General features: G+C 42.3%; 1 protein-coding gene across 7 annotated transcripts in view; it reads right to left on the minus strand.

Moving 5' to 3' along the window:
- Window positions 1-246: 246 nt before the first annotated feature.
- MECOM (MDS1 and EVI1 complex locus) overlaps window positions 247-24,825 on the minus strand; it is a 327,724-nt gene continuing 303,145 nt past the window's right edge. For 4 of the 7 annotated variants that reach the window (XM_039557119.1, XM_039557118.1, XM_039557120.1 and 1 more), the window contains 9 exons: window positions 23,416-24,778; window positions 21,220-21,307; window positions 11,128-11,294; window positions 9,710-9,787; window positions 7,792-7,961; window positions 6,548-6,692; window positions 3,600-3,836; window positions 2,862-3,048; window positions 247-1,928 (listed from right to left, as the gene is read on the minus strand). In XM_039557119.1, the coding sequence (XP_039413053.1) occupies window positions 1,794-1,928; window positions 2,862-3,048; window positions 3,600-3,836; window positions 6,548-6,692; window positions 7,792-7,961; window positions 9,710-9,787; window positions 11,128-11,294; window positions 21,220-21,307; window positions 23,416-24,778 (2,570 nt within the window). In that variant the 3' untranslated portion in view covers window positions 247-1,793. Of the gene's footprint in view, window positions 1,929-2,861; window positions 3,049-3,599; window positions 3,837-6,547; window positions 6,693-7,791; window positions 7,962-9,709; window positions 9,788-11,127; window positions 11,295-18,344; window positions 18,372-21,219; window positions 21,308-23,415; window positions 24,779-24,825 lie in introns of all 7 variants that reach the window. The other 3 variants (XM_039557123.1, XM_039557122.1, XM_039557124.1) reach the window with 2 other exon arrangements.

Raw genomic sequence — 24,825 nt, forward strand, 5'->3', positions numbered from 1 at the left:
CCGAAATATCCCTCTTTTCCAAGGTAGTGTTTGGAAACTTAAAGGACTTAACTAAACCCCTCCAACAGTCGGTCTATTGAGAGGCTCTGGCTCGTGTCCCACATTTCATGGCCAAGTCCAAGACACCTCCCAGTGCCTCATCCTCTGGTTGCCCTCACGACCCCACAGATCCATCTTTGCTCCCCAGACTGCAGAGGAAATGTGCCTTTTTTGCCCCGACTCAGACAAAACCAAGACAAAAGGAAATAGATCCCTTCAGTTTTGTAGTCCTTTATTATTTTTTTTAAGTTGATCCTCCCATAGTAATGTACTGAAATGCGTAACAGTTACATTGTACAAAGCATTTAAAGAAAGTACCTCAACTTGCCGATTATTTCAAAATGAGATTATAAACAAAAAGAAAAATAAATCTGGTCCCTCACTAAAGGCAAAAAAAAACCCCAAAAATAACTGAATACCTTCCGTTATTTATTTATTTTTTTAAAACATAAATTTGGAACACTTCATCTTACAAATAGGATTAACATGAACATAACATCACACAAGCTCGCAGACAACCAGCATAAAATATTGGGTACAGTTTTTTTAATCAGAAGAATCATGCTTTCATGAAGAAATTATAACTGTTTATACAATCGAATCAATTTACTGTATTACAAAAAAAAAAACTGAACAAAACTAAGTCGCATCTATTAGTTATTTAGTTCATTAAAAGGCAAAAAAATAAAAGAGGAATGTAAGAAAATTTCAAACACTGTTTTGCACTCCCATATACACAGATCAGTTCACCTCACTTTTTTGGAAGTACATGGGTGCCTTACATCGTAACGCAGTGGGGGACTGGAGCAGTGCTGTTTGTTACAGGAACAGTGCTATTGTAATCAACAAACAATCGTTTGCCAACAAATAAATACATAGTACACACAACACAAAGGAGAAATTAAGAGGGTAAGGGGAAAGGAAACAATACAACAAAATAGTGACATGATTGTCGAAAATTAAAAATCTCCTTACAATGATTCGAACTAGTGGTGTTGTCAATGAACGTGGTGCTTTCACGGATTTATCTGGATGATTTAGCTTCTTGGAGTAGTGAACATTCATAGTTTACAATATACACAAGCCTCTTATGTATTGTTTCTCAGAGTTCTTTCTTTTTCTGTCATTTTTTTCTCCTTGTTTTTCCTTTTTTTTTAACAATGCAGTTGAGAAGGCAAAAGAATTACGGAGAGAACAAAATATTCCCTGTTACTTCATTCTACATTTACAATGGATAGTGTGCATTTGATAGAACTATTTTCTTTCTTCGAAGGGCTAAAATGCATAAAGCTTTAATGAAGAGATTTGTACATAAAAGCAACTGTTCCCAATCCTGTGTCAAACTATCTTATACAAAAAGAAAATCAATTCAGTTCCTACTTTAAAGGAGTGCCCATGTGTGTATCAATGCAGTCTTAACCCTTCTGCCCCTGCCCCTCAAAGCCGGGTGAACTGGAAGACACTTTTTCCCAGCCCCGTTTACATAATCCACTGAAACCTTTTTTTTTGTTTTTTTTTTAAGTCGCATTGATCCTCCAGAAGTCAGCAGCTGCCTTTGCTGTGCAAAACAAAATATTGAGAATAAATAGTTTCTTTCTTTTTTAAAATTATTCAGTTTAAGGTCACCGGACTTTAAATGAGTGACCCTGCAGATTTATAAGGCATTCTGCTCAGCAGTCTTTTAAATAGTCATATATGAAAGAGCCATGCTACTGGTTTGGACTTGGTCCCATCCTCGGTAAGACTCCGCACTGTCATACGTGACTGATGGACTGGATGGCGCTGGATTCCGCGGCGGCTCTCGCCATACTGTGCCACATGTTGGGAGAACTGTGGGATGCAGAATGAAGGGAGTCCTTGTCGGAGAGAGACAGCATCATGGCATAGGCCTGCACAGGGACAGAAGAAGGACAAAGAGGTCACGCTCCCGTGGCGGGGTTCTGAGCTTGGACCCGTGCCACCCCTGTGTGGTCAGGGCAGCAGTCAGGCTACAGCCACTGGTCTCAACTTAGTTAAAAAAAACCCAGCAAAATGCTTTAGGTGAAACCACTGTCAACCCTTTCACTAACACTTTTGACTCACTAGCAGTAATAATAATTTCTGCTTTCATCTGGTTTTACAAAGCTCAGAGAAACCTTTGATAGTAGACAAGGTCCCAAAGTCTCCTTTGCCTTCAGACTCTTGGCACAGGAGGCTCTTTTCAAGACGCGGAGGAATCATATTATCCCTTGTCTCGTCCTGTATTTCACCAAATATAACAGTATCCTTTGCTGACCTTTCATACATGCATATTCTGCAGTTTTTAAAACAGGAATCTTTCAAAGGGGCTAAAAAACCCCATTTTAATTAATTATTGTTTAGAAAACTGCAAGAAATAGCATGAGGATACCATTTCAGTTATTGCTGTTTGTAAAACATGCTGAGGACCTAGAGGTGGTACCATCCAACAGTCTGGAAAAAAATGCCAAAAAGCTAAGCCAGCCAGAAGATCAAGTCACATCCCTGTGAGGCTGCAGATAAACTCCACAGCATCAGTGTCAGCAGAGTGGGACTAGTTCTTACCATGGCATTTCTGTGGCCACCAGGCAGAACAAAAATAGCAAAAAAAGTAAGAAAAAAGTATGGAAATCCTCCGTTCTCAGGGACCAGAGCACCCTATCATGTCTCTGGGGTGCAGTGGGATGTCAGGTCAGGCTGAGGTTTATGGACATGGAGAACAGCCCTGTCTGACAAAGCTGGAACAACCCTGCCTGCCACACACTAACAGCTTAATCCTGTGGGTATTTGGTGACAATAACATTTTAACCGAGTTAAGCTTTTACCTGGGATTTGGATTTCCTGTACAATGGTTGCTTGAGGTCCTCTGGCAGCTGGGAAGCATTGAAAGCTGCCAATTCAGCTTCACTGTATTGATTTTCTTCCATTTTCCTCATTTTGAGGCTATCTGTGAAGTGCCTTATGTGGTCCAAAGCCGAAAGTCCAGTCTTATTATACTCCTCTTCTTTATACCTACAAAAACACCAAGGAGGTTTTAATTAAATAACCCTCTCTGCATTCCCTCATCTTCTCAGATTTACACATCTGAGCAATTTCTCCCTTTTTCACTTTAATAAGCCACCTTGCCTTATGGAGTGGTGATCCTGAAATAAAAAGAATTCCCTTTTCTGTTCTAAAGAAAGGGCAGTTGAGTGGGGGAGGGAGTTTGTCTCTCTCATGGTGTCTCCACAGCCTTCCGCAAGGCCATTATGAGAGATGCAGGACGGTCCACGGAGCAGATAACGTCTCTCCCATGGAACTGTCTCACCCTGCTTCCTGTCTCACCCAGAACCTCACAATAGCTCCCCAAGCACAGTCAATTTTGCTATCAAGGGCTCCAGACTGCATGAAGAGGCTGAAAGCAGGGCTGGTGTTGACCCAAACACAGACGCACGTTGCTATTGTAAGTGGGAAGCAGCTGCTCCGGACCGGTTCCCACGGCACCGGTTTGGTGCTGGCACTCTTGTATGGTTTATTGTTTTTATTCCGCCTATCGGGCACACCAATACTCGGAAGGAACCAACCTGCCAGGGGAAGCTTTGCAGTTCATGTCCAAAGTACTTGTTTCCTCATAATCCTCCTCGGGAGTGCCCTCATGCATGTCACTTGTCACGGGCTCTTTCACTGCTTTCCCTGCCATTTCACTCTCTTCGTCTTCTTCATCCATCATTACTTCATCTTCTGCCTCCTCATCATCCAACAGATCCGAGTTCTGGCTGGCTACCATGGCTTTTTCATCCTTAAAGTGGCTGCCATTCATTCTGAAAGTACCAAAACAAACCCAAGCTATAAACACAAATCAGATATGAAAGCTCCTCATCGGCAGACTCTTGGAGACAGATCTGAAAAGCATCTGTCCCAGCAGAATAAAGTGATTTCTGTATTTCATATCTTGCTTAGCTTCACAGAAAATTAGCACTGGAGAAAATTGCACTCAGAAATCAGTGGGACGTTACAGCACCATCACCATGGGATTTTCCTGTTATCCTGCTAAAACTACTGTTCTAACAGAGGCATGTTCAGATAACCATTCCAGATTTTCTCATGCATTATTACATCTCAAGTTTCCAATCATACATGTAGTCTGGGCAAAACAACTCACTGCCTTTTAACAGAAGCTGTAGGGGCCAAGAAACTCTAAAAATCGGATCTGGCATTTTTAACAAAAATGACATCCAATATTGCGTTCAGAGTTTTAAAGTCAAAATTACATGCATAATTAATTTAGCACACTACCCTCCCTTTGGAAGCCATACTGCTTCACTGAATGTATGGATTTCCTACATGGGAACCTAAGAGACTTCAGCTGGAGACCTGAAGAGTGGTCTGCAATATCGCCTCCGTGCTGAACTGGGTTATTGACTGATTTGAAGGGTAAAAAGCAATGAAAAGAAAGGTCATATGGCAATTTAAGTGTATTTATTCTTATTAAATGAGTAATTACAGCAATACCCACATGGAAAACCATTTGGTCTACGCGCTGTTATTACGCTGCCCTTTGCTCTCAGACAATGACTTCTCTTAACTACTTCCTACAGGATTTTTATCAAGGACATAATACCCACGCTGAAGCAGGGGCTGTTTGGTAATGGTCTCAACCCTGTAGGATTCAGAGCATCTGGAGCTGCATTGTGTCCATCATATCAAATACGAAGTAAAGAAATTTGGCACCGCAGCGCCAACGAATGCCCAACCACAGACACAGGGATGTGAATGAGCTGCACCCAGTGGAGCCCCCCGCCAAAATTCATGCTACCACTGAATCTGCCCCCACCACGTCACGTAGCACAGAGGCCTTGATTCATCTATTGTTCTCATTGTGCAAAAGGTCCTTAACTCTTCCAGGAATACAGTTATAAAAATGGAAACCTTATTGTCCGCACGCAGTTTGCTTTAGACTCCGTGTGCTTCAAACTGTGTGGGACAATATGGGATATACCCAATGGTGGAGCAAGATAAGGTGAGCTCTCAGCCTTGTTGGTATTTAACATTTGACTTTCTGCTGTAACAGATGGAGTTTCTGAGGAGCAAAGCTTGTTTCTGCCACAATAACAGCATCATTTTCCTAAACATATTAGAGTTTCATCTGTTTTCCAAGCAAATTCCAGCTGACTGCCATGAGTTTAGCATTGCATTGAAAAAAATGCTCAAGGGAACAGTCTGTCTTTAGAGCAGTATCAAAAAATCTGAGGTTGTGCAGAACAGGGAGGGCTGAAGCAGCCACCTCCCTCTAAGATCATCAGAGAAATATCTCCTTATCATCTTTTATTTAAATAGGCAGAAATAAGAAATTGTTGAGTGCAGTTTGGGCTGCTAACTTGCTTGTTATGCTCAATTGAGGCTGCTAGGAATGAAAGGGAGATGGACTACAACCAAAGTAACAAAAGCCATGTGATTAAGAAAACAGATTCTCTAATTATGCTTTCAAATGCAGCAATTTGCCAGGGATAAAATATCCGTCAAGAGCAGTCTGAAGTGCCAAATTTAGAAAGGAAACACTGCACAACCCAGCAACCTTTCCACTTTGCTGACTTCCTGTCAGAGGACATGTTGAGACCAGATGTGCAAGTTAAAAATCCCAAGCCCTCATTGCCAATCAAGATGGAATGAAATTTGAATATGCATGTAATCACTTAATCCAATACTTTTGTGGAAATTGTGTTGTGTCCACCCTTTTTATCCCTTCACAAAGGCATCTAGAAATTGAGGAGACAGCAAAGTTTGTCACCAGCAGTAAGAATTTTTTGATTTTGATAATGTAATGCCAATTCAAAAGGGAAAATAATGCATAATGCAACACCAATCCCAAAGAAATATGTGGGGCTCCATCCTACAGCCTTTTCTGCTTAGCTGTACTTTTATTAACTGAAAATATTTAAAAGTGGTCTCTCTTCTGTTAGTTCAGAAGAATTCAAACACCCATATACTTAATAAATCTTAGTAGAAAAAGCTCTCTCACATGCTGGAGCACTGTGGACTCCCAACGCCCACCCGCAGCCTCACGGGCTTTTGGCTACTCAGCATCTTTCTTGGGATTGAGTTACTTACGGGAAAGGACGTTCAGCTTGGTCTACTTTATTGATTACACATTTAAATTGCACTTAAATCCTACGGCTCCATACATTTAGCCACAGGATGTAGAATTCACCTGCTCTACTGTGAATGTAAAGAGAAGGAATTTTTCAGCAAACTTAAATCAATGGTGGGAGCCTGAAACTGAGAGCTCCAGATACAAGAAGAAATGTGTTCACAGATGGAATCTCTTGTCCAGCATCTGCCACTTGGAACATCTTCATACACAGTGGGGAGGGAATCAACACATTTCTATTCCTAAGACACCAAGGTGGCCACTGAAGCAGCCAGATTCTAAAATAACTCTGGCTCCAGACATAATCAAAAGTGAACTATCAGGTCTGCAGACCTGGAAAAGGAGAAGTAGGCACCTTTTGAAGGCAGATCAGACACAACTCACCTCTCCTCTGAGTTTCGGGGGGATTGATTGTTGTGGTTGCTGTTTCCAATAAAATTCCTAATTTCTGTGAAGTAAGAGTCTTCCTTGTCATCTAGGATTGCCCCTGTGCTTTCCAGTTCTGAGTGAGGTGAAGACGTTGCAGTACCTTAAAGCAAAACATACGATGTCTGTTGCTGGTCCTTTACATTTTCTATATTTAACCATTTAAATCAAAATTAAATTGAAACTCTGGTTAAAAAATGGGTGAGAGCCAGAAAGTTGGTCAGTGTGAACCATCAGCTTTTGGCCATAAAACCAGTAATCAGTAATTATTCACGGGCAAGGATGATTTCCAGCAAAAACAACTGGTTGCATGCTGGGTGCCCCTTTCCATGGTTTATCATCACTTTTGCCATGTCTCTATTTCAACATCTCCCTCTTGTTCCCTGTGATTCCAAGATTGTTCATTGATAACTGTCTTTCTTAGACCAATGGCTGAACTGAGCAAACAGAACTTAATTTTTATCTATTAATTATGCAGATTTATTCAAAATATGGAGTAGTCATTGACATAATCACCCAGATTCATTAGCACTGAGAAACCAGTGTCAGACGCCTTTCTTTTAGCGCTGGAGAAGGGACAGCTCTGCATTCACTGCATGCCCCTGGTTATTTCCAGTGAGGCAAAATGCAGACTGAAAGGACTGCAGAGAGGGTTTTCATTAAACCCTGCAGATACCCAAACCAGCCCAATGACATCCCCTCCTGCCACTGCCTGTGCTGCTGCTGTGTGGTGACCAATTTGCTTTGGGGTTTGAGAGGCACCATTAGCTCCATAACAGCCAGAGCTTTTCAGCTCCTGACAGTGGGAATATTTCAGAAGGTGCCAGGAAAATCTTTTAGAGAGCCCCCTGAGACTCTAAATCTAGGACTCCTATTGAGAGCCAAGGGATTGCGGAGATGGGATTAAACCAATTTTCCCAGTCTGTTCTCAAAACGCTATGGGTTGGCTTAATGAAAACCAAAAGAAAAGACATCTTCCAGTGGTCTTAAGTTATACAAGGGGAGGGTTTATGCTGGGATTTTCAAAGCACTTTCAATGTCAGCAGAGCTTAGGCACTTACATATTTTGCAACCCCCCACCCGTCGGAGCAGCATGTGCCTGTGGACACTCGGCAGCGCTGACAGGGAATGGGCAGTCCCTGCACATGGGACATGGGGCAGGCTGGGGAGGGAAAAGACAGGAGGGAAAAGACATAACATACCAGACATGTTCCCGTTCTCGTGCTTTTTTAGATGTCTGTCAAGATTGGTTTGTTGACCAAAACACCTGTCACACAAGTGACACTTGAATGGCTTCTCTTTATTGTGGATGTTACGCACATGTCTCTGCAGGTTAGAGGATATGCTAAAGGATCTGTCACAGTATTTGCATCTAAAAAAAAACCAAAACAAGTGGGTAGGAAAGAGTTTGTTAATAGCTGGATACATAAGATTTATCCTACGATACATGAAGAGCCTTCTGGGCTCAGTCTCAGCACCCAACCACAGTTCTTTGTTCCCTACTGAGGCACAATCCTCTCTGAAATAGACAAATTTTGGCTGACTAACTGGAGACCTGTGCTCTTGGAATGGAGACATAACTTCTATGTTGGGGTTTTCAGCTTTAATTCACATTAGACTTTATATTTTAAATACTGCCTCTAGGAATAAGCATAATATTTCTGAGCTAATGGCATCAAATTAGCTATGGTAATTGAGTCCCATGTTTTTAAAATTGTTGCATGCAAAGTTGGGAAGTTTGAAAACAGTAGAGCAATAACTCTATTGTTTCATGTGCTGCCAATACAACACAATTAAACACTTTTGGAAAAAACATGAAACAGATCTCTTCTAATGCTCAAATAAGGTAAAAAGGGCTATTTCTTTTCCTATTCTAAATTATACTCTGTGATTAAATCTTTTCTCGAGGAATTAGCTTGCTTGATTGCTAATCCCAGAGGAAATTTGGTTATCTTGCAAAAACCAGCAATAAACAATCCCAACCTTTAATACTGTGCCAATGTGAGTAGTTTAGTCTATCACTCTGGTACCAGAGGCATCAATTTTCATACTGTGTAGCGATTTGGAGTCCCTAAAGCCTTTACTGTATTGCTCTTTAAGCCATTACTAAGTCATACTATAACTATTCCAAATTCTCTGGCTGGCAACTAGCCAAGAGTCTTCACCACTTCAGTTTTTCAATCTTTTACTTCTCCTGTGCCTCTCTTACGCTTGTCAATGATGTCAAATTTTTTTTAGTGCTGAAATCACCCATTATGCTACTAATTGCTTGTGGCTTTTATGCAGTGGACGGGTATAATATACATCAAGACCTTCCTACAATAAAATTAGATGTGAATCTCATTTCCCAAAGAGACTAGATGCAAAAAACATATTGTTTCCTCACAAACAATGAGCTTACTCTGCTCTTTACAGCTCATAAAATGCAGAAATCTGTGCATTTGTTTTACTGGAACATGAACTGGCCTCTTTCCAGTTTAAATTAGCCTTTCATTTTCAATAAGGTGAAGCTTTATACACATTTCTGCATGTGACTGTCCTGGATTCAGTAACACACACACATTCTTATCAACAGGAGAGTACACCCACATGGGTTTTGGTTAAGCAGATCTCAGAAAGAATCCAGATCAGGCAGGGAACAAATAAATACAGTAACGCCTTTGCAACCGGGATCTTTCAGTGATCAGATGACTGACAAATCACCCAATTTTAGGCTGCAAATAACACCGCAGAACTCCAAGAAAAAAGCATTCTTGCAAGGGAAAATACATCCAAGGGCCCTACTGAGCACTCAATCACACTGGTTCAGCAGTGCCAGCCCTGCTGCCAGCAAAGGCAAACCTGGGGATTGTGCTGGGAAGCTGCCCCAGCCAAAAGAATTTCACTAAGACCTAAACCTTCCCCCTTTCTGCATCTTCAACACCGAGGATCAGCACCTAATGCACAAAACTCTGAGACCAAAATGCAACGGTGGGTCCAAAGCTAAGGAGGAAGGGCTGGAGCTGGTCCAGCAAGGATGTTGAATTCCCCAGCTTTATTCACAGAATCACAGAAAACATCTCCACTGGAAGGGACCTCAAAGCTTGACCACAGCACAGACAGGGGTGAGGGGTGTGGTACCTATAGGGCTGCTCTCCAGTGTGCGTCCTCAGGTGACGGGTCAGGTTTGCAGATCTTGGGAAAATCTTGCCACAGTATCTGTGATAAGAAAATGTTCGATGAGACAACACAACCGTCAGTGGCTTCGTACAGCCCAATTGGAATCATCACTATATGGTCCTACTGGCATTGCTTTGGTGCAACAACATCTCAAGAAAAGCATTCAGCAAATATAAGGGATCAACACACACAAGAGTGGGACTGGAACTGCTGGCACCAACCAGCTTTGCTTGTGCAGACGTAAGGGGGTATATGAAAAACCAGTTTTAAAGATCACCCCAAGGTTCTAAGCCCACTGGGTGATTATCAGCATCATTCAGATTTGGAATCAAGAGAATCTGTTATTAAAGCCTTGGATTTCTGCCTCTGTGTAAGCAAATTTCAAACCTTTCAACCAATTCTACGTGTCAGCAAATGTGACACCGTTCTGTGCATTGAATAGGATCAGAGCAGACAAGACTCAAAGACCTAATCCATCAAGGTATGTTTCTATAACAACATGTCTTGAAAGAAGGTGACATGTTTTCAAAAAGATCAGATAAACCGATATGCCAGTGTCAAATGCCTGCACGTCCTGGAGATGATATAGAGACCTAAACAGTGCAATTTAAAAACCATTCTCCAAACTCAATAGTATGTCACAGGAAAAATAATGGCCAACAAAAAAAAAAAAAAATTATCGTGAGTTCTCCCCCTTTGTTCAAGCAACACATTAATATTCAGTTTATAATTGGCCCATGCTGTTAAGGACATTGAGCCCATTTTTGCATGAGGGCAGAGCACACACACAGTGCTCTCTTAAGTGAATGAGGGTGGTGGCTGCTCCACATGATGACTTTGAAGATTGCATCCCTTCACTTTTAACATCCCATTTATTTTTTCACAACGTGATGTATAAGCCTTCAAAATACCCACACAGCTAATTCCACTCTCCTTGACAAAGCTCCCATTCATTTTGGGTGCATATTCAATGACTATCTTCATTGTGGGCTTTTTTTTTAAGTCTGTACACACAAGTCCTAATAAGTCATGTATTTTATCACTGATCCCTTTGGATATTAAAACCAGAAGCCTGAGAGAAAACACGTCTGTAGTTTACGATCAAAAAAATCAATAATGAAAGCACACTTTTATATATGAAAGTGATGAGAAAATTTGGAAAAAAAGGAATTGTTTATGTAACAGTTTGCACCTCATTTATCAAGCTGCTACGATACAGGGAGAGCTCTTTGCTTCGTAACACCAATAATGTAATAAATAGGAACCCCAAAGGGAAACGCTTTCCACGTTGGGCACGGAGAGGCCTGAAAGGCTCGCTGTGGGATGTCTGAGCAGGGGGGGGGCTTGGGGAGGGCAGCGTGGGGTGGCCCTGGGGCTACCTGCAGGTGTAGCGCTCCTTGCCCTTGCGCAGCAGGGTCTCGGGGAGGGCGCTGGGCGGCGCGCGGAAGTTGAACATGGACGGCACCGACTGGATCAGCTCGCTGGCCTCCGGCTTCAGGGCGCTGAAGCTCTCCAGCTTTTCAGCCATGTTCTCTATAGCTGACACCTGCAGCAGGAGAGAGCACAGAGCCCACCAAGGTAAACACCCCCTCGGATTTCTGCCCCCACCGGGAACCCAAAATACAAGAACATCCACTGGTAAGTGAAAGGAAAAAAGGGGAAAAGGCCAGTGTAGAGCTGCAGTCTCAAAAATTATGGGGCATGAGGGTAATAATCAGCCAGTGTTCATTTCTTCTTACTTTTAAGCCCCAGCTTCTACAAAATTCCAGGTTTTGTAGTCATGCTCTGTGGTTGTGTGCCTACAAGTCTATGCATCCCATCTACAGAAATCATTGAACATTTTTTACCAAATGAACAGAAATAATAACTGAATGTCTAGTTTTTTGGTTTGGATTTTTTTGTTTGTTTGTTTGTTTTTTTTAAGGACTTGCAGAGGACACTTATCACAGTGGAAAGATTATGAACACTCTAGCTCAACCAAGGGCTGCAACAATCCAGTTCCAAAGAGGCTCCATCAATGTCCCAGCCACATCCAACCATCAAGCCCAGTGTTCTAGCCCATCACAGCCAAAGACCATTAGGTAAACACAGAAGAAATTAAGCTTTGGTGGGTTTGGTGCTCTGTATTCACGTTGCCTGTTAGATGTCTATCCTATTTTTTCACCTCTTAATATTCCTGCTCTACCTTTAGTTGCTTGTAAACCCTTTGTGCTTTGGGATGTTTCCACTCTTGATTAGCTGTCTGCAATTTGCAGGGAGTGGGGATTAAATAATTTCTGGAGAACAGTTTCCTTTAAGGTGTCTGGAACAGACCAAGGAAAGCCCCTCCAAAACCTCAAACATTGCCACTTGAAGAGTTCAAGAATGCTGCTGAGCCTACTGACAGGTGAGAATAACCATCCACCTCTCCATAACACCACAAACAAATGAAAGAAAGCCAAGCTCTCACCTACCGAGCACAAAACCCACAGCATGAGCCCTGTGCAAGATCTTGCTTGTGATGAAGAAGCAAATTATATGAAAGACAAGATGCTGAACCCTTCTCAGCTGGAACACCTCCACAGACTGTTCTTCAAAATCCATAAGAGGTTGCTCTGATTGTTGTAAAACTGAAATTTTATTTGGAAGAACTGGGCATTTTTTGCAGGTTTATTTATTTTCACTGGCAGAACGACATGATTGTCTCCTGGAATGACTATTTCCATGCTGGTTAGCTCTGCCTTTGGGCTGCCTTGTTTTTTTCCCTTTAGCCTGTAGCCTGCCCTCTCATTTCATGCTCAGATTCCTAATGCTGAGTACAAATTGCAACGTACAGGGTACCACTGCCAATTTGCCAAATGTCTTTCATCAAACACGGTGGAAAAAAATAAAAAATCTCAGAGGGAAGTCAAGATACATTTACTTGTCAGGCAACAAATGTGAAAGCATTGCAAGGCAGTAAGGGCTGTAAGCTCTGGGGTTTGATTCATAATCACTCAGCTGCTAAAACATTCTCCACAGATGCAAGTGGACAGCACATTTGTCAATATGAAGGATTTTGACGTGTACTGATCACAGGCATGAGATATGTAATGATGATGCTGCTGGGAGAGGAGGTAATTCTATCTCGGCACCAAGATGTCATTATCAACCCATACACCTCAACATTACCATATATTTCTTTTTATACGACTTCATCTTCTCCTTTAGTTGGAATTGATTCTTAAAGCTTTCAAAGTACTCGTCCCACTGCCTTTAATTTCTTCTAATTGTTCCCCACAAAAATTCACTCATCTATTTTACAACTGCTGAAAATAAATGGTTTGAATGAAAAATGCCCTTTGGCCTTCGGGCTGATTAGCAGTGACATGACAGTGCATGGGTTATGGTATCACATATTTATGGCGAAGAATAATAAGGGTACTGAGAAGTATAATAAATGTTTTATTTATGTATATTTAATATTCAAGTCCATTTCATTATCTAGTGGGTTTAAATCATTTTTGGATCACAATTTCTCATGCACATGGTCCCTGCCAGTAATATATTAAAGCAACTATTTTCCCCTTTACATTTAAAATGGCTTAGTCATGCTGATTTTTTTTTTCCAGTTCTTATTTCCAGGATTTTGCAGAGTAGAAACTGAGACAGACTCTTGTTTAATGCACAGCGAAGCAGATCAGCCCTACCTCCAACTCTGCCTCCAGGATTACATCAGTCCCAAAATAGGTATGAAATCAGCACCTAGTCTTAAATCCCTCATCCAGAGGAAGCACGAGCACTTCCAATTATTTTAAAGTATTACTCTCTTTCTAAAAATATGTTTCTCACCATAGGAATGACTATTGTGCTTGCTGCTTTGCCAGTTTTGCTTTTTTTTTTAAAGCCTGACTTATGTGGTGACCTGGTATGATTGATGTTTTTCAAGAACTGCACCAGCACCAGTGGGAAGTGTTTGGCCTCACAGCTTTGCTGATCCGAGGCACTGTCACTCCACTGCTATCAGGATAATTATAGCTGGCACTATCTGCTGGAGGTAGGGCTCCCAAGAACCAAAACTGGGGCATTTTCTTAAGAAGTCCTGGAGTGTGTTGGTGCTCAGAGCCTTCAGGATGCAAATCCCTATCGTGAGATGGGTTCCTGGGCTGTGGGGGCATTTTACAGCCCATGAAGTCCTGCAGCCCTGATCACAACATGCTGTCCATCACCTCCAGTGCAGGCAGACAGCCCCTGCTCACCAGTCTGCTTGCAAAATACCAGCTGAGCAGTAAGAAATCTGGGGGTTTTGCATTGAGGACTAACTCAGACACCAAAATCAAGCAGGAATCGTAAACTGGAAACTTGTGTTTTTGGAAGCTGGTACCACTGCCAAGCAGTGGCTCCAGGGGACACACAGGAGGGTGGGCAAGGGACAGATCTCCCCACTGTCACACACCAGCACAGGGAGGTGGAAAAGCATTAACTGGAGGCTGCATCTCAGTTACAACATCGAACGTCCATCAGCTGCTGCTCCCATTCACTTGGCTGAACCTTTTCAGACTCGTTTATATTTTTGTCAAGGAGAGTTCACCAATTTAATTAGGTGCCTATGAAAAGATATTCACTTTTGTTCCTTTTAAGCCTCTTGCCTGATATTTTTTGTGGTTTTTTTTTTTTTGTATTGTTATCACTAATGAATAACCATTCCTCATTCAGGTTCTGCTCACCATTCATGGGCTCACAGAGCTGGGGCACAGCTCCCTTGGGCATTTTTTTCCCAGCTGAAAAAATCAAAATCTACTTAGTCACTTTTTGAATGGAAGCTGTTCCCTACCTCTGATCATCATTGTTGCACTTTTCTGTGTCTTTTCTAATTCTACTATGGCCTTTTCGAGAGGAACTTCAGCTGCATTCAAGACCTGAAGGCAGTATAACATAATGATGTTTTCAATTCCTTTCTGCTAAGCACGGAGGTGATATTTTCATAAGACTACCAACTTCAAGATCTTTTTCCTAAATGACAGGAGTTAAAAGTCACAATTTCCCCTCGGTATTATTGGGTATTTACTGACATTGACTTTCATTGCCGTTTCAATCCTGGTGACTCAGCTTTCTCTGAATCTCCTGCAAAATCTTCATCATCAGCTCTGGATTTGGCTACTCACAGTAGACAGTCACAAACTCCACTCTCTGCCTGATCCCCCTTCTTCCTATGGCCTTTACAGACATATGCCACAGTTCAGGGCCCAGTGACACCAACTGGTAATCTTCAATGATTGTAAAAAACACTATTCTGTTACCCTTTCCCCCCCTTCTTTTTTTTTTTAATGACTAAATATTAACCCAGGAGATGACTTTCCTTCTTCCACAATGCAAGTCTCCCTTCCAGCTGAAACACAACTGAAGTAGCTCTTCTTCCTTCCAAACACTGTTACTGCTGATGGCAAGGCCAGACCTGCCTCTATAGGAGCTCTGTTGGTTGTGGAGGTGCTACCGGTCCTCAGTTCACCAAACTCCTGGAGAGAGGCGTTGGTGAGAGTGTCTGTCCTGGGGGGTTGGGTGGGTGCTCATGGTCACCTCATCTCTCCAGTGACAGTCCCTGGGACCAGCAGGGAGGCAGGTGTATGGCTAAAGCCACCAGCTGTGCTTTCAGGGGGTTCTGCACCCCAACCCAACACCCAAGTGCTGTGGTGATCCCTGAATGGGGCACGGGGGGAAAAGCACTGCTTGACCCCGAGGATGGGATTAGTGTAATTGCCATGCCCATGGAGAAAGCTCTCCGAGGAGGCAGGAGAGGGAGAAGATCCTATTACATATTTTACATACAGCTATTGCCTTATGGACAAGTCACGGGCGCTCCTGATCTGCGATCAGTGAATGACAGTGTTTTATATAGAACAGTAACTTTTGATTTACATATATAAGAGTTGTTGATTCTATCTGTGTCCAGATGTCTGGAAAAGGAAGCAGCTTTCCCCCACCTCCCTGAGAGGCTATTAACCTCCGACTGACGCAAACTAATGTGCAGTCACAATTCCCCAGCTCCGACTCAAAAATGCAGACATTACCATAATCGGCTAAAACAAGTATTTATAAACATTTCAGAGGGCAAGATACCATCAGCAGGGGCCCTGAACATTTGTCTTAAAATTTATTAACCCACCCAAGAAAAAGTGGCATAAATAAAGCAAACGTTTGCTGTTGCTGCTTTTTAAGAATAACCTGATGATATGAAATAATCTCGCAGAAAATGTCATGAATTACATGACCTCATGTTTTACAAACGTGACTCCTTCATTGCTGCTATCACAAAAACAACTGACTTTATGGCCAGACCTCATGGGAAAAAAAACTGTTCAAGTGTTTGCTTTCTATTTTTACTACTGTTATTTGGGGAACTCTTCAAAATCCAACTACTAAAGCTCATGATTTTTCCCTCTCCCATCTGAAGCTGTAATGTTGCCTCTAAAAACTGCAATTTGTGAATCATGTTGTCTTGAAACTGTGTGTATTTGGACATCTAGCCCTGGAACTTGGCTGAGTTATATTCATGTTCAAGAGACCCATCACACGTGGCTGAACTTTACGAAGCAGTAGCGAGAAACTCCTGCTGATCTGCAGTTTGGTTCCAGAATAACTTGATTTGTATGAATGTAGTTGGTGGGGATTAAGCTCAGTTAACAGAACGGATCATGTCCTAAAAATAAGCCCAGTAAAATAAAAGCTTTGTTAATGCACTCACCAAATTCCTTTTCATTTATTTGTAAAATTGTTTTAATTATTTACAATGGTTCTCCATAAAGCAAATAATGCCTGCCTATAATTACAGAACCTCTTTAAGCAACCTTCTCCTGATGGGACCAAAATGGAATAAATACATCAAATTACTCCTGATCCATTCAAGAGAAGGTGTTGCCCATTGATTTGTACCATAAGGCACCTTCCAAACAAGAAAAAGCAATCTCAAATAATCTTGGAATATATGGCACATGCAACTGGGAATTGAGATGGAAAGGCTTGTGTGACATAACCAAATCTCTCAAGGTGGAGATTCATCCATGAATCAGCATCCTGCTCAGTCCCTTCACGTTTTAAACATCTATTTCTGCTGGAGCTGCTCATAGCATGAGCATGGCCAGGAGACATACACTCACAAAGGAGCAGGATGACGGAAATTTGAGGACCAAGCCAAAGTCAAGGAAATCAGAAGAAACAGACTGCACTGGGTTTTTCAACTTCCCAAACTTGCTGAAGCAGAGCTGCTTTTCTGAGAGCAGAGGATTAAGGGTGCCTGGGCCAAATCACAAATCCTACTACGGCCCCTTCATGTCCTACACAGAATTGCCCAAAGAAAATATTCGGGAACCACTTCCTGTTCTCTTCAAGTCTGGCATCCAACCCCACCTCCTGCTTGCTGAGCTCCTGCGGCACCTCTGGGTGCTCACAGCAGTCCTTCGATGCCTGCTCAGCTCCTTCCACCTCAGGCTCCCAGAGCATCTTTGCAGCTGCTTAAGCCAGCTCTTCCCAGGAAGAAAGTGGGATTAAAATCTACATGTGCACACAGAGCAAAGGTCCATCACTGCTCTAGAAGTGTGCCAAAGAGGGCACAGAGCAGAGGGCAGGGCTCAGAGCCCATCTGCAGGGGCAGCACCTCCGGGGGCTCCCGCAGCAGCCCCGTGCAGGGACGCACGTGCGGAGGAGCACGAGAAGATCTCAGAGCTCGGCTTGCAGAATTCTGGCTTTGCCTGGTGAAATGAGTCCAGGTCGCAGTGAGAGAGATGAGCAGGAGTGAGTCAGGATCCCAGCCACTGCCTCCTGGCTCCAGCCCTCCCCTCCAAAGCCCAAAGGTTGGGAAACTCTGGGGTAAGTATTTATGGTTTCAGTGCTGCAGCTGAGGAGCCAGCAGTGCGAGAGCAGAACACGGCATTACTGGAGTTGCATCTGCAAAAGCAGTTGCTGTGGTTCTTTTTTTTTTTTTCTTCTCATGAACAATTTAGATGTATTAAAAGCAAGGTTTTATAAAAATAGAAGAGAAAGCCCAAATTTATCCCACAGTACACTCACTAAAAGCACAATTCCTGTTCATGTAAGGAGGATGATGTAAGTATACACAGAGGACAAATTTGACCTAAACACAGCAAATAAATGGGTGTTTTATTTCTGCTTTAAGCACTGCAATGAGCAATTAGGCTCAAAATTTCAGAGCTATTAAAGTGACTAATTCCCACCGAAGTCAAGTGAGAGACAAACATTAAATCCTCTGAGGCTCTGTATTTTAATGCAGATTAAATATTTATTAACTATTGCAATCTAACAAGATTTCAGCCTGAAAATTTCACTGCAATCTCTGAAGGAAACCGTTTGGAACAACTTCAGTCACATATAAACAAAGATTGCATTCTGCAACCCTCACTCAGGTAAAGCTCCCATTGCCTTCACCAAACAAAACCACCAGGATCAGGTACGTAAAAATAAAGCCAATTTGACATAAGAGCATATTTATCTGCTACAGCTACAAGACCCTGTAGGAAAGAGTGGCATGCTCCGTAATTGAGTGGTAAGTTATCTTTCATATTATATTTTTCTTATGCAATTTATTTCACAGTGATTAAATCAAAAATATAAGCAATGAACTTACCCAAATTCTTTGATCAGGCAATTGGAACTGGGAGCAAAATTGAAACAAAAACAACACATTATTCCTGCATTGGAATCCTTATTGCAATCAATCTACTTAATAAGATTTTATTTAAAGATACTAATTAAAATGTTATTCTGAATGATTTGTTGGAGAGGGGTGTTCTCTTCCTAAAAAATGCAATCGTTGTAATGGCAAATTATTGTGAAACGCCATCAATTTATCTAACTTTCATAGCTTATGGGCCACTGGCACTGGGAGGAATTTTTCCCAGCCAGGTATAGGATAAGGACTTCAAGGTTTATGTCTTTAAGTCTTGTTTCAGAAACCTTTTTAAAGATCCATGTGCTTGCTGTCATATTATCCAGTTAAAAAATAATAAATTCTTGCTCCATGGGACAGCAATTTTCAGGAATAAATTCAACAACAGAAACACAAGCTTTTAGGACATGAACAATAATTTTGTAGATAATTTAAATCCTGCAAGTAGAAAATGAAAACTTGTGGAGCACTCCCCACCTGTACTTTTACAGGGGTGAACAGGTCTATAAAGGAAAAACAGCTTTTCTGGAAGCTGTTCCCCAGTCCTCTATAAATACCGAGCCAGATTCTGCTTTTGCAAACAGGAGGCTCCTTTCTGTTCTATTAAAGTTTGCAAGAAAGCATTTTGACATTTACTTTTTTGACAGGACGTGTGCTGGTGCTTTGGTTTTCTTTTACAATGTTCCTTAGTGCCTGTTACACTCCTGACCTCTGTATCGATCCAGCTCACTCCAAGTTAAAGATGTATCCCTCTCACTCAGGTAAGTGATAAAACCAAAGCCAGGCTTTGCCGTGGATTTTTTATCCTGTTGCACAGTGAGAAATGTGGAGGAGGGGGCTCTGCACAGCCAGCCTCCCTCCTTCCCCTGGGGGGCTTCTCTGCCCCACCTGGGCTGGCCCTGCCATGGGGAGGTGGCATCCGACACCTCCTCCTCACACTGATGGACTTGGTGACAGCACTGGGACCTTCCTTGGGCACCAGCAAGAGATTCAACCAACTCTCTAGGACAAAACACGAAGGTGGAATCCTGACATCATTCCCATTAACAGGGAAATGCCCAATGTCTCCATTTCACCCCCATATCCTTGCCTGATTCCCAGTCCCCCAGGTAACTCAGTCACACAATGCTACATAGAAAAATATCCAACTCCTTTCCTGCCCACCACAGCCAAACTCCAAACAGTGAATTTTACCCCAGCAGCCCCTTTCCTACCCACTGACCACCCTACCTACCACTGGCATCAGTCCAACCTGCAGCAACACCTTCAGAACCCCCAAATCCACCTGCACTTAACCACTCTGAGTTACAGCTTCTGAACATCTAGAGTGCACTAAGCAAAACGATACTGCTTTTTCCATCAATGCAGTATCTAAAATGTCCTCATTTAAATAATTTACTGATAATTTACAGCTCCTTAGCTGCTCTAACAGAATCACTAACTAGATGGAGAGGAACCAGTCTGTTTTACAGCAGGAACAAAAAGCACATTGAGCTCATCTTTGGGGAATTTTCACTTGTTATTTTGCCACTTGAGCAAATTTACCTTATTTACCTTATTTAAGGTAACTTAGCAGGAGGTGTTAAGCTGCTATTAAATCTTGCACATAAATTCTCAGTGATTTTAATACATCTTAAATTCTTATTTAATGCTTATAAATACTTACAGAATGCCATAAATACTTACAGCATGTAAATACTACAAAATACTTTCATACTTAGATCCAACACTTTGTTCAGAAATTGGAATGGGGTGTTTTTGTGCATCTGCAACCATGTATACCATCAGCTTCTCTTCCCAGTTCTCCAGAAGTCCCATATTTCAGAATATAATCCATGCAAGTTAGGACATAACAATTTAGGATTTCATTGGGAAAAAAAAAAAAAAAGCAAGTGCTGGAAGATTATTGGGGTGTTTTGCCCAGGAATTCAGAGGAACATGAACAGAGACAGCAGCTCATGGTTGTGTGCTTAAAATACAGGATGTGTAGAGGGTGTCATTACTAAGATGAAACAGCCCACAGTCAGCAAGGGGTTCAAATCTGTAAATACCACAGAGCATTTTATTTCAGGTGTAAGATTTAACCAAAATTTTTAGCAGAATCTCCTGGAGCAAGGAGGAGGAAGCCAAAATGAGGGCGCGGTGCTGGTGGAGAAAAGCAACGCATAGTTTGCACACAGATCCTCTTCCCATACTACAAACACATCACAGTTTTTACACTGTTTTAAGGACACCCTCCTAAATGCTTTTCATCCAGGATTGTGACCTATGAACAAGCGAGCAGCCCAGAGTTTATAAACTGTCTGCAGGAATGGAGGAGTAGGGATCCTACACACACTGCAGCCCACAGCAGCTACCAAAAACCATGGAGCATTTGCACTATGAGGCTTGGAAACATCAGGTGGACACTTTCATCTCTTTTATGGGAGTCCTTAAACAAAATAAAATCCCTTTTAAACTTGGACACTCAGCTTTGCTGGCCTTATTTGAATCTGCATCGACTCCTCATAGACAATACTGACTCTCCTCACACAGAGCACAGGAGACACGAGTGGCTGCAAATGTTGGTGGCTACAGTATAGTTTTGGAGGAAAATGGTTCTAAAAGACACATTCAGTTTGAATCTGGCTTCCTCTATAATCAAAACATGTTGTTTCATCTGCAAAACATCAAGAAGCTCAGAACAATGCTTACGCTTTTCCACCACAATGGTCCAGCAAAAACTGTGCGGTTTAGGAAATCCAAAAATGACTAAGACTGCATTCATTTCTCTGCACCTGCTTTGAAGCATCAACAGGCTTGTTTACAACATCAAAATTCCCAAAATACTTACTTGTGGATGAAACAAGAATCCTGGGGAAGGTCTCAAGTATTTCTCTTTTAAAGCTTCCAGTGGGTCAGTTAGCTTTCTTTTTTCTACTCTGTAAATGTTAAAATTAGATTTGCTTGTGATGAATCAGTCTCAGATATTAATAATCATACAGCTACTCAGGTTTAAACCAGGCAATTACACATCAAACAATTTGTTTCTAGGAGATAACAGTAAAAGATAAGGGAGGACACTCAAGTCTCAATTCCCACACACAGCTCATTACTGCCAGGGTGGGGCTGGGAATCACCATTAAAGTAGATAATTATACCATTTATATATATAGGGAATAATCCCATTTCAAAAGATTAATAACAATTATAATAGGAACCAATGACTAACTACCAAGCATTTTTATAAAGAAATAAGGCAACTGAGTGTGCTCTTCACTAAGACAAGAGAAATTCAAGGCAACAGAGCCTTGAGCAACGGGTCCCTTGCCATCTGTCCACACATGACATCACAGCCACCACCCTGGAAACCTCCCCCTGTGCACAGCCAAGGACAAGCAGGGCAAGAAAGGTGGGCTTGTAGGAACACACTGAATCTGAGGTGCCAGCAACAAAAACTGCAATTCACTCGTGGCAGCAAAACCCAGCATGGATAATTCAGAAACAGCGTGGAAACTTGAGGCTTTTGTTTTTTCTGTTACTGATGTGCATGGTTTCATGGATGGATCATGTTGTCCATATGTAGATGTAACTCATGGCAAAGGAAGGCTCAGTAATAACTGACCTCGTGCTGCGCTGCCAGAATTTGTACAGAAGTCATTAAAATCACAGAAATGTAGGCTCACAGAATGGTTTGGGTTGAAAGGGACCCTAAAGATCATCTAGTTTCAACCCCTCTGCCCTGGGCAGGGGAGTTTGCAATGCAATTTAATTAGTTGGCAATGCAGGGCCATAAAACATGGGTCATTATTTCAGCTGCTTCAGGCATTTTAAGTGAATATGATTCAAAGAAAACTTATGGTCTAACACAGATATCAATCTGGCATGAATAAAACCATCTCACTAAATAGCATCATAGCCTGTTTCTTCATAATGCAGACTTGTTGTCTTATGCACCAGCATTCTCCAAAAACTTTGCCCACAGCATTTCTTTTTCAGATAAAGTAATAAATTACCATAATTTACATTTTTTTGTTCTAACAAGAAGCTGTAAAATCAGTCCTTTATATTACAGACAAATATTTTTATGGCTAATATTTCTCTAAACTAATTTAGATATGTGACTTTGACTGGTTACAGATATAAGAGCAGGAAGGGAAAAGGGGGGCTGACACACAGGATGCAGGTGAAATTCAGATCCCAGTGAGATCCATCTCAGCTCTGCTGGGAAACACCAGGAGGTCTGGATTTTACCACTGTTTTTTAAAACCTCAGCTCACTGACAGTGTGCACCTGTCAAAGCCAACAATGAGGCTCCCACTGGTTTTACAAGGTAGATCGTGGATGGGGATCTGCACAGCCTGGGATAGTGGAAGGTGTCCCTGCCCATGGCAGGGGGTTGGAATGAGATGAGCTTTAAGGCCCCTTCCAACCCAAGCCTTTCTGTGATGATTCTATGACTAAGGAGCCCACTGGTGAGGCTTTGTACACACAAGGATACTCTGCCTTCAATTCTATGAATGAAATGCCTGAAGAAATCAATCCAGTACTCAAATGATGGTAAAAAAGGGCAGAAATCATTCTCAATATCCGTATTTTTAATACACTTTAGGTCCAATGTGCTTCTTTGTTGTACTTATGAGACACTCCTCTTGAATTCAAGAGGAACTAGCAAGGTGGAGTAGAAGGGATACCCTGGGAGTGGCACTGTCACCTCCAGGGGAAGTCAGAGTGGGCAGAGTTTTGGAAGAAAATGAATTTCAGGCAAACAAGTGACATCAAATACACATCAAATAAACAACATTCAATACTGTAGCCAACTCATTTATAGGTAAGAGAATATATTCAACCTCTGCATGTCAAGCTATGCAGGTTAAACTAATGACTCATGGCAACGAGGGCTTGCTAATTGCAGCATTACTGGCCCCATGACTCACTTGGAGCAGCTGGGATGGCACCCCCAGGGACACCGGGAGAGGGACAGGGTGGCAGCCCTGGCAGACCTCGCTGCCTGTACCAAAGGATGCTGAAAGGCAGCAGAGTCTGTTACCTGTAAATGGGATCCATAAAGAACGGGGTGGGCCTGGCGTGCTGCAAAGAGGACTCCGAAGATTTCCTTTGCTCGAGTTCTCCTCCTTTCTTGTCTCCAAAGACGTGGTTTTTCCGAGGCTCGGCTTGTTTTGTGCTGCTGGCTCGGCTTCGGCTGCCCATGCTGAGATCCAGCGGCTGGTCCTGGCTGGATGCAGAGGGGGCTGCTGGCTTTGAGGGGATGGGAGTAAGAGGCTTCTCCTCCTTACGTTTTATGGTGAGGTCAAAGGGAGACTCAGAGCTTCCCTTTGGAATCTTCTTTATTTCACTGGGTGATTGGGGCTCCACTTTCAAGGGTAACGGTCTCAAGTCTCTATCAGGAAATGGATACATTGATTGAGAGAATGCTGGAAAAAACGGGAGGGGAAACATGGAAGGGTAAGGTAAGGCTCCGACTTTTTTGTCTTGCAGCCCCACAAGTCCTGTTGAACCAAAGTACTTTTCAGCAATAGAAGCAATAGCCTTTATAGAATCATTCACCGCTCCTGACACCGCAGTCTGCTCCTCTAAGGATGGTGAGAAAATGGAATGATTGCTGTGGTCTTTCTTATTATTTATTGACGCCAGGCTCTGCAGAGAGCTTACTTTGTCTTTGAACATTTTACCATTTTCTTTAAATTTCTCTTTCTCACTTTCAATGTCACTTTCCAGATCAGAGCCCGAGGTGGTTTCCAGGTCACTGCCACTGGGGGTACTGACATCGTCAAGGTCAAGGTCACTACTCTCTGACTGGTCACTGAGTTTCTCATGCGGCCTCTCTTCAGAGGACCCTTCTGGTTGAAGCTCCACTGGCTTATTCTCCCCTACTGATGGTTGTTTATTTAGTGCCTTCAAAATATCCTGGGTGGCTGGCAGTATCTGAGGATTTGTCATGAGGGGACTTTGGCTTTTGTTTGTCTGATCTGTGCTCGGAAGTCCTTTAACAGGAGAACTAGTAGGTAGCAAAGGTGGCCTGTGGTACAAGCCTGAAGGAAACAGACCGGGGAAGCTAAAAGAAAATCCAGGAGCTGTTGGAAAGGTAAGACCAGCAGGATGCCTATTGGCTCCAAAATAGTCAGCAAGGCCCGGATTTGCATGATTCATATTAACCATGGACGTTTTATCCATAGCTGGGGTTCCAGGAAGAGAAATGCCTTGGCCAAAAAATCCTCCTGCTGCAAAATGGTTCTTGCCCTCACAAAATCTCCTGTGTTTATTTAAGGAAGACGTAGTGCTGAACATTTGTCCACAGTCTTTGCACTTGATTTGGGTTCTGCAATCAGCATGCATGCGCTTATGACGACAAAGGTTTGAAAACTGAGTATAGGATTTATGGCAGACCTCACCTGTATGTAAACAACAACAACAACACATCTCAGGCTTTGTGGTAATT

The sequence above is a fragment of the Corvus cornix genome, chromosome 9, assembly GCF_000738735.6.
Source record: "Corvus cornix cornix isolate S_Up_H32 chromosome 9, ASM73873v5, whole genome shotgun sequence".
Classification (NCBI taxonomy): domain Eukaryota; kingdom Metazoa; phylum Chordata; class Aves; order Passeriformes; family Corvidae; genus Corvus; species Corvus cornix.